The 10075-nt window shown below is 47.9% G+C and overlaps 1 protein-coding gene across 1 annotated transcript; it reads right to left on the bottom strand.

Annotated features, from left to right (window-relative positions):
* Window positions 1–1187: 1187 nt before the first annotated feature.
* On the bottom strand, window positions 1188–9744 carry GET3 (guided entry of tail-anchored proteins factor 3, ATPase). Its single transcript, XM_074203503.1, has 7 exons — window positions 9564–9744; window positions 7740–7887; window positions 5138–5286; window positions 4905–5055; window positions 4641–4748; window positions 1888–2085; window positions 1188–1731 (listed from the first exon to the last, which is right to left on the bottom strand). Exons 1-7 carry the CDS (start codon window positions 9722–9724, stop codon window positions 1600–1602), a joined length of 1047 nt encoding a protein of 348 aa, XP_074059604.1. The 5' UTR covers window positions 9725–9744; the 3' UTR covers window positions 1188–1599.
* Window positions 9745–10075: the final 331 nt, after the last annotated feature.

Below are 10075 nucleotides of genomic sequence, written 5' to 3'. Positions count from 1 at the left end.
TCCCTGATCTTGGAGGGCTCTCTCCCTCTCTGTGAGATTGGGACATCAAACTTGTCTCAGTGTTCTGCCCTGGAGCACAGGCTGCTCAGCCCTGGTGCAGACAGAGTTGGGTAGGTACATCTCCAGACTTGGGTTTCAAGGTGGAGGGGGGTGAAGGGCATACCACAGCTGCTAATCCCCTGGCTCAGACTGAGACCCAATCTCCCTCTCCAAGAAAGGTGGGGCCAGCCCTCACCTCAGGCGGCTTTTAATTCCCTAACCAAACAGCTGGCACTACCGGGCCCCCAGCAGAGCCAGCTAATCCTGCTCCTGTGTCCTGTGGTGCTCAGCTATCTCTGTGCTTTTGGCAGAGGGAAATGGTCACCCCATTCCCAGGCCCCTTGACCTTTCTGATGTTCAGCCTGGAAGGATGTGTGTGTGTGTGTGTGTGTGTGTGTGTGTGTGTGTGTGTGTGTGTGTGTTGGGGGCTTGGAGGAGGGGGAAATCAAAAGCTAACTGGTTCCTAGACAAAGATTCAGGAGGAAGGGGGAGGTGTTCCCTGTGCTCATGATTTTCAATTCCCAGGGACAAGGCAGATCCTATGCCAGGGAGGGGCTGGGAACATTGTAGCCTGCCCTGCCCAACTAGGGGCTGAGGCCCTTTTTCCTTTCCATTCCCAGTTACCACCCTTTCTTTCTTCTCATTTTGAGCTTCAACAATCAACAGCAGCCTCTCCCTATCTCCACTAAATCCATCTATCCTCCACAGGCCTTCTGGCACTGTCACTTTAAAGAGAGGTGTCTTAGGATTCACAACGTACTTTCCTCACAAGCACCCTTCTAGAGTATTATTAGGAGAAGAAGCAGAGTGCACTGACTGGGAGCCAGAAGCACCTGGGTTCAAATTCTGTTGTGTGGTCTCTCTCAGATGGTAAAATGTGATATCACATCACAGAGCTGCTGGGAATCAGAGGATGTCTATAAAGTGCCCAATTTAGAAACAAGGAAACCAAGACTTGAGGTGACTGTTCCTGGATCACCCAGTCAGCAAATAAATAGAGGTAGTGATTTGGGTCTGCCCCTCCAAAGGTATCTCTTAGGCGTTTGCCTCCACAGTGTGGCAACTTTCAGGATTCTGTGTCCATTTACTTGAACCTCTGTCTCTATTGTCTCCCCCTACCCCCATCCCAGCAAGCAACCCAGTCATGATTATTAGAGATCATATTTATTGGGGATGTGGGAGAGAAGTTATTAGACTGGAGAGGGGGCAGGGAGGGAACATGGACAATCAGAGTCAGTGACAGGAGGCCAGGCAGCAGGGTTCTGAGAGGCTAGTTAGCAGCCTAGAACCCCAACCCCTACACAGAGGCAGGCTGCAAGGCACAGCCTACCTGAATTGTATTTCTTTCCCCCTTCCCCTCCCACCTGGCCCCACTCAACTCAGTTCCCTGCCTCCAGGGAGAAAGAAATAAATACCTTCCTTTCCTTCCCTGACCCAGCAGCTTCCCCAGTGGGCCATCAGGAACATCTGTGCAAACTGCCCTGTGAGCAGAGGAGAGTTCCAAGGAAAGGCCTGGCAGGGGAAAGCCAGGGCCAAGGATGGGCAAGCGGCCTTTCTGGGCTACTGAGTGCTGGGTGGTTTGTAGGGTTCCAAAAGGAGGCTGGAGAAGGTGTTGACCTTGTCAGCCCCTCGAACTTCATGGGGCAGCAGCGGCAGCTTCACAATGTGGAAGTCTTCGTAGAGGTCTTCCATCTGAGGGGGCCATATGTCGAGGTCAGAGCTCAACCCTGGGAAGGTCAGGGGTCATCCCCTGGGTAAGTGAGGGTGGTGGAAGGGGAGGGAGAGGGGGATTCCCAGGTCAGTGACTGGGAGTGACATGGCAGGGGAGGAACATTTGGGCAGACCCACCTGGTCGAGGTATTTGGACTGGATCTTGTGTCGGGCCTCGCACATTTTGCAGGGCTTCTCTGGCTCGGGGAACACTAGCTGGTTGACGATTATGTTATGGGTGTCTATCTTGCACTTGGCCAGCTCCTGGATGAGCCTTTCAGTCTCATACAGGGACAGGAACTCAGCAATGCAGACACAAATAAAGGTTGTTTGTTCCTAAGGTTGAGAGAGAGAGAGAAAGAAACGGAAGTTTTGTGTCATTTTCACAATAGGGACCCCTATACTTTCTTCTTTGTTTCTTTCAGGATCCAAATTTAAAAATATAAATATCCCCCCCCAATTACATGTAAAAACAAACTTTAACATTTGAGATTTTGAAATTTTGAGTTTCAAATTCTCTCATTTCCTTCTCCTCCCCACTCCAGGGAGGTCTGAACTTATCCCAGCCCAGTGTTCTGCTCAATGTAAATGATAAAGATGGGGCAGGGATAGGGATTGGGGCTTCATGGTTATTAGGAAGTCCCTCAATCGGTGCAGGTTGGTCTTAAGTTCAGGAAGTGCAGAATAAAGCTCATGGATTAATGTGCTATTACATATATTATAAAGCATCAACCATCAAAACTGTCTGGCTAAGCAATCATCAGTGGAATAGATCAGGCACAAAAGAAACAATAGTTAATGACTATTGTAATCTATGGTTTGATAAACCCAAAGACTCCAGTATCTGGGATAAGAACTCACTCTTAAATATAATAAAAACTGCTAGGAAAACTGTTAGATAGAATGACAGACACTAAGCATAGACCAGCATCCCATATTCTATATCAAGATAAAGTTGAAACAGCACAGGATTTAGACATAAAAGGTGGTATCATAAGCCAATTAGGAGAACAAGGAATAGTTTGCCTGTCATGTCTATGAAAAGGGGAGCAGTTTATGACCAAAGAGATAAAAAACATTATAAAATATAAAAGAGATAATTTTAATTACATTACCCTGAAAAGTTTTGCCCAAATATAACCAATGCAACCATTAAAAGGCATTAAGTTGGAAACAATTTTTAGTCAGTGTTTCTTACAAAGGACTCACTTCTAAATTTAGAGAACTGAATCAAAGTGATAAGAATACAAGTCATTTCCCAATTGATAAATGGTCAAAGGATATGAAAAGGCAATTCTCAATGAAAAAAATTTAAGTTATTTATAGTCATGAAAAAAATGCTCTAAATCACTATTGATTAGAGAAATGCAAATTAAAACAACTCTGAGGGAACACCTCACACCCATCAGATTGGCTAATATAACTAAAAAGTAAAATGAGCAATGTTAGAAGAGACTCGGGAAAACTGGGACACTAGTGCATTGTTGGTAGAGTTGTGAACTGATTCAAGCCTTCTGGAGAGCAATAAATAGCTATAAAACTGTGCATACCCTTTGATCCAGCAACACAACTACTAGGTCTGAATCCCAAGGAGATCACAAAAAAGGAGAAAAAAGCCACATGTACAAAAATATTTATAGCAGCTCTTTTCATAGTGGCAAAGAATTAGAAATTGCCGGGATGTTCATCAATTGGGGAATGGCTGAACAAATTATGGTATATGAATGTGATGGAACACTACTGTTCTGTAAGAAATCATGATGGATGGGATTTCAGAATAGCCTGGAAAGACTTGTATGAACTGATGCTGAATAAAATGAGCAGAAGAACATTTTACCCAATAACAACAACTATGAAGGACTTGCAGTCCAATAATCAAAGTCAACCCTAAAAGACTTGTGATGGAAAATACCATCTATATCAGAAAAGGAACTATAGAGTTTAAATGCAGACCAAAGCTCATTATCTTCAATTTTTAAAAGTTGTCTAATGTTTTCCCCCTGTTTTGATTTGATTCTTTTCCGACAATATAATTATTATGGATCTATGTTTAAAATGGTTAAACATGTACAGCCTATATTAGATTGCTTTCTTTTAGGGGGAAGTGGGAGGGAAGGGAGAAAAAATGCGAAACTCAAAATCTTGCAAAATAAAGACTGCTAAAAACCATCATTACACGTAGTTGGGAAAATAAATAAGAGTTTAGTTTTTTTTAATGCTATTAAGTGATAGATAGACTCATGAAGAAAAATCTAGTCGGATTATCATGAATTCAGGCCTGGACATATTGGACACTACCTTCTCCAAACCTCTTACTAGAAGAGAAACCAAGATGGGAACAAGAAAAAATTGTCCCGAGATCCCAGAGAGGTGGTAAGGGCCAGGACTAGAACACAGGCTCCCACCCCAATCTACTGCCTCTTCCAAGAAGACCTTCCCCTTCATCTCAATCTTGTTCTTCCTTCCAGACCAACTCAAGGACCACTTTTTTCAACTGAAAGGTTTTCTCATTTTTCCAATTTTTCTAAAGGACTTTGGCCCTAGTATCTGTTTATTCTCATGTTGAGTCCCCCAGTTATTAGACTGTCCCCAATCTGAGGGCAAGAACATAATCGTTTCTCATGTCTTCCTCTAGCACCTAGCATAGTAAATCCTGACCTGAACACATAAAAGACTCACAGAGATCCACCACTGAGAAGGCCTTACAGGCCAGCTGAAACAACATGCTTATTTACAAAGAAGGAAGCTCGGGGCCAGGGCCAGAGCTGGCATCAGGGGACTTAGACTCTAGAATCAGGGTTCTATCTTGGTCCCTGCTATCTCCTTAGATCAGATCTAAGCATTTCATAGTGACTGCCAGGGACTACTAAAGGTATCTTGGAGTTCCTCACTGGATCCTTGAACTGCTCGCTGACCGACCGGATGACAGGCAGAGTTTCCTCAAGCTTGGAGGCCAGCTGATCAGCATTCATGTCACCCAGGCCCAGCATGTTGCACATCTAGAGAAAAATGAAGGAAAGGTCACTGCTACCTTGACATTTCCCAGGCCCACCACAGGTCTGCTGCCACCTGCCTCCCCTCCACCTCAACCCTGAGGTCAGTCTTCCCTCCCTCTGCACCATCCCACTGCCAGCCCAAATGAGACCCCTTCCTGCCTGAGAGATGAAGGGGCTGATTTGGTTCTTGATCTGCATGAGTCGGCCCAGGCCCCGTTCAACAATGGTGGGGAAATTGAGCAACCGAAGTGTGTGACCAGTGGGGGCTGTGTCAAATACGACAACTGAGAAGTTCATCCCTTTCACCAGCCTGTTGGAGGAAGGGACAGCCACGTGAGGAAGGACTAGTTGGGCTGCTGCTTTGACCTCCACCAGCTGGTCCTGCCACTCACCTCATGACCTCAGCGTAGCTCATAGCCTCATCGATGCCAGGGAAGGCACTCATGGCCTCCTGCATCATCTTCTTGCCCATGCTCAACATATTGTCTTCCTCAAAGAACTCATCAGGAAGTTCTGCCACACCCAGGCTGGGGTCAATCTCCTGCAGAAGACACATGGAATAATAAAATAGCTTTTGTTTAGTTAGTAGTCAACACACATTCTATCATTGGGTCCTCAAAGACCAAGAGCACCAAGTCAAAGGAAGGGTACTCCACTTCTGGCTCCATCTACACTGCTGCTATAGATGTCACCTCATGGATCAAGTCCCTGTGATGGCCCTATGTGTCTTCCTCTGTAAAATGAGGAAAGGAGGGGGCAGCTAGGTGGTGCAGTGGATAGAGCACTGGCCCTGGAGTCAGGAGTACCTGAGTTCAAATCCGGCCTCAGACACTTAATAATTACCTAGCTGTGTGGCCTTGGGCAAACCACTTAGCCCCATTGCCTTGCAAAAAAAAAAAAAAAACCTAAAAAAAAAACAAATGAGGAAAGGAGGACTAAATAATCTCTAAAATTCCAACTAGCTTTAGAGCTATGTCTCTGGTAAGAAAAATCCTGAAGGGAGATGCTATCATCCCTAATTTAGAGATAAAGACAGCGGGACTCCAAAAGGAAGTGTCTAACTCAGGTCACCCAGATGAACCTGTCCTCTGCCTCCCAAGCCAACAGGTCTTTCTTCTGTATGACCCAGGACAAGGAAGGCAGGGACATAGGAAAACCACTCCAGGCAAAGGGCCAGAGAATTGGAGCCAGCCCTCTTTTCCCTATCTCAACTAAGAGGAGATAAGGCACTAAGGTTGATTCAAACCTTATGAAAAAAAGGAAGGGAAGGGCTAGGACAGGAGTGTCAAACATAGCATGCGGCCCACAACATTCCCAAGTATGGTCCAAGCCAGGTTAAAAAATAATTTGGATTTAAGAAAATAAAAATACAATAAAACACAGATTATATCACATTTTAAAACTAAATTACTATGTGGCCCACAGAGATCTTTATTTATAGATTGGTGGTCCCTTTTCCTAGTTGAATTTCATACCATGGTCTGGGGATTGGAGCTGGCTCAAAGTCAATCTAGAAAGAACTAAGTGGTCCAAATTTGGCTTTCCAGTAGCAGGAAGGGTTAGGAACTGAAGCCATCTCCTACAAGAAAGGGCTTGTTGTTTCTTCGTTCACTTGTATCCCAGTATTATTATGTTTCTAGGACCCAGTCTGAGGAGAGCCAGACTTCCGGGAGGGTAGGGTAGACAACAGCCTAGGGAAAAGTGAGCTGGGATATCAGGTTGGGAGAAGAGTGAGAGCTGGAGTTAGGTGGGGTAGAAACAGAGTCTGGATATCAGAATGGAGAAGGAATAAACCTTGGTTGAAGGGGAGGGCAGCACAGATATTAAGATAAAAGAGGGGACAGAACTAAATTATCTTTCTGGTCCAGTTCAACTCTGACAGTTTAAGAATTCTGGTTTATCATTTACCACTTTTGTGACCTACTAAACCACTAAACATTTCAATTCTTAATATGAAAAAATGGAATGAACAATCCCTGTCCTGTGCCCATCCCTGGGTAAGAACACAAGAGCTGAATGGAGTCAGCTATCTGCCTTGGAATCCTGGCTGTTATTTGGGCATGATCTCAATTATAATAAATCATTCTAGTTTCAATTTCCTTGTCTGTAAAATTAAAGTGTTTGATTCCAAGACTCCTTCCAGCTTGAAAACCAACAATTCTATTTCAGGGAAGCCAAAGTCTTTCCTATTGCTCAGCAGTCTCTTGACTCTGGCATCATGAACAACCTAGCGAGAGAGAAATCCAGTCCTCCTGCACCATGAAGCTTAGAGCCCAGGCTAAAGCAATGGGGAGAGAGGGAGGAGTGACTTGGGTTCCTGGTCTCCTACAAAGCTCCTTCATAGGCAGTATGTCATTCAGGGGAATCTATGCAAGTGGAGCCACTGCAGTCTTTTGAGCAGGGAAAAGATGTGATCAGGGCTTGCTCTGGGAAGGCCAGTCTGGCAGTTTGTGCTGGATAGGGTAGGGAAAGAAGAGACAAGTTAAGGCATTACTGCAGTAAGACAGGCAGGAAATAATGAGGGCCTGAGGTAAGGTGCTAACTATGGAAAGGTCATATCCAGACAAAGAAATCAACAGTAGAAGATAATAGTGGTGAATCAGAGAATAGAGGGAGATTTCCAAGCTGGCAGAAGGAGAGTCAATTGATTTGGGGAGACAATGGTCAATTTAGTTCTAGAAGACCCATTCTTTGGCCTTGGCCCTGCCCTTTCCTATCCTCTCCTATCCTCTCCTCCCCTCTCCTCCCCTGGCCTGAGTCAACAGTAGGACAAAGCATTCTCCCCCTGAAGTCACAGAATGTGAGAACTGAGAGTGCTCAGAAACCATCTAGTCAAGTCCTCCTTGTACCAGGACTCGAGAGAGGAAGGGGCACAGGGGAATCTGTGACCCGAGGCTGTTGCCCCCCGATTTTTTCTCTCTGATTTGTAGCTTCAAAGTTAACAAAGCAGATGAGCCCTATTCATAGCAACCCCAAGTACCCTGCAGCACTCACCATAGCAAAGAGGTTGTCATAGCCCTTCACTTTGGTGGGGACTTTGGAGAACTTCTGGTCAAAGGCATCAGAGATGTTGTGGGCTGGGTCCGTGGAGATGATGAGGACGCTTTCTCTCCCCTTGGACAGCTGTACTGCTAGGCTGCAGCTGGGCAGAGTGAGAGCCAGGGGAGCCAGCTGGAGGGGGCAGGAGGGGCAGAGCTCCACCCCCCCTCTCCCAGCTCTGGTCCCAAACAGGCTAGAGAGGAATGGGCTCCAGCGGGAAAGTCAAACAGAGTGCATGGAGCCCTATGAGGAGCAAAGTAGGAAGGAGGGGAGCTATGTGGAACCCAGAGAAAAGGAATGCAGATCCTACATCAAGTTATCTGTCCAAGCCCGGGAGAGGGCCTGTGGCTGCGGAAGCAAAGGAGCCAGGGAAGAAATGGTGCAAGTGGACCTCATGCAAGGAGAGGAACTGTGGCAGGAGTTCAGATCCTCCAGAGAAGGGGGGGAGAGGCTACTTTTCTTATGCTCGCATGCACACCTATGATTCTGCATGCACACCAGTGATTCCGCACGCACACCTAAGATTCCACATGCACACCTGTGATTCTGTATGCACACCTGTGATTCTGTATGCACACCTGTGATTCCACATGCACACCTAAGATTCTACATGCACACTTGTGATTCCACATGCACACCTGTGATTCTGCACACACACCAGTGATTCTGCACGCACACCTGATTCCGCACGCACACCTATGATGATTCTGCATGCACACCTGTGATTCCACATGCACACCTATGATGATTCTGCATGCACACCTATGATGATTCTGCATGCACACCTGTGATTCTGCATACATACCTATGCACACCTGTGATTCCACATGCACACCTATGATGATTCTGCACGCACATCTGTGATTCTGCATGCACACCTGATTCCACACACACACCTATGATGATTCTGCATGCACACCTGTGATTCCACGTGCATACCTGTGATTCCACATGCACACCTGTGATTCCACATGCACACACACCAGTGATTCTGCACGCACACCTGATTCCGCACGCACACCTATGATGATTCTGCATGCACACCTGTGATTCCACACGCACACCTGATTCCATATGCACACCAGTGATTCTGTACACACACCTGATTCCGTATGCACACCTATGATGATTCTGCATGCACACCTGTGATTCCACATGCACACCAGTGATTCTGTACGCACACCTGATTCCGTATGCACACCTATGATGATTCTGCATGCACACCTGCACACACCTGTGATTCCACATGCACACCTAAGGTTCTACATGCACGCACACCTGATTCTACACGCACACCTGTGATTCCACATGCACACCTGTGATTCCCAGGAAGGAAGCACGTGGGACCCGGAGCAAAGGGGCTTTGCGTGGGCAAGGTTCTGTGGGCTCAGGGAAAGAAGGTGAGACCCCCGGGGTGGGGGGGAGTGCAGAACCCCCCCCAAGGCAGAGCATGCTGGTCCTTGGGAGGGGGCGCTAAGGCCCACAACGGGGGGGGGGGGAGGTGGGCCCCGCGGGAGCCCGAGGCCGCGCCGGGCCGGGACCAGGGAAGGAGGCCGGGCCCGGGCTCCCCGCCCCCTTCCTTCTCCTCCCGGCTCTAGCCCGAGCCCCCCACCCGCGGGAGACCGGAGTGGACCGCCCTTCTCCCCCCGCCCGTGGGTTTGACCCTACTCTCTCCCACCAGCTGCCGCGGCCCCCGCGCCCCGATGGCGGTGGTACAGCCCACCGGTCCCCATCGCCGCCCCAGCCCCGGCCACGGTGGTACTTCCCACCCGCCCCCACCTGCAGGTGGTCTTGCCCACGCCGCCCTTGCCCCCGACGAAGATCCACTTGAGGCTGCGTTGTTCGATGATGTTGCTGAGCGTAGGCTCCAGGGGTTCCACATCGGGAGCATCTTCGAACTCCTCCGACTCCAACCCCCACCCGGCCACCCCAGCCGCCATCTTGGAACCGGCTCACGTGACCCGACGGCTGCACTAACCACGGGCGATCTCTTCGGAGGGGGGGGATTGCTGATGAAATGTTGTTTTTACGACGTCGCCTCCCGGGAAAAAAGGATGGCAATGCCTAGGGGTGGATTTAATAAACTTTAATAAACTTGAAACTCATGTTAAAATTATGTGCACTCCAGGTGTGCATGGAAGGGTCCTCCGTTGGCTCATTTCCTCCCCCTGGCTTTTTCCCGAAATCGTACCACTCAGCCCGGCCCTCCTTTGCGGATTGGGGCCCACGTCTACAGTCTCCCGTTTGATTGGCTGGGACTACAGAACGTTCCTCCTCCAACAGCCAACAGC

Source organism: Macrotis lagotis, chromosome X, assembly GCF_037893015.1.
Source record: "Macrotis lagotis isolate mMagLag1 chromosome X, bilby.v1.9.chrom.fasta, whole genome shotgun sequence".
Taxonomy (NCBI): Eukaryota; Metazoa; Chordata; class Mammalia; order Peramelemorphia; family Peramelidae; genus Macrotis; species Macrotis lagotis.
The sequence above is the reverse complement of the archived record's forward strand: the minus strand, read 5'-3'. Positions and strand labels throughout refer to the sequence as shown.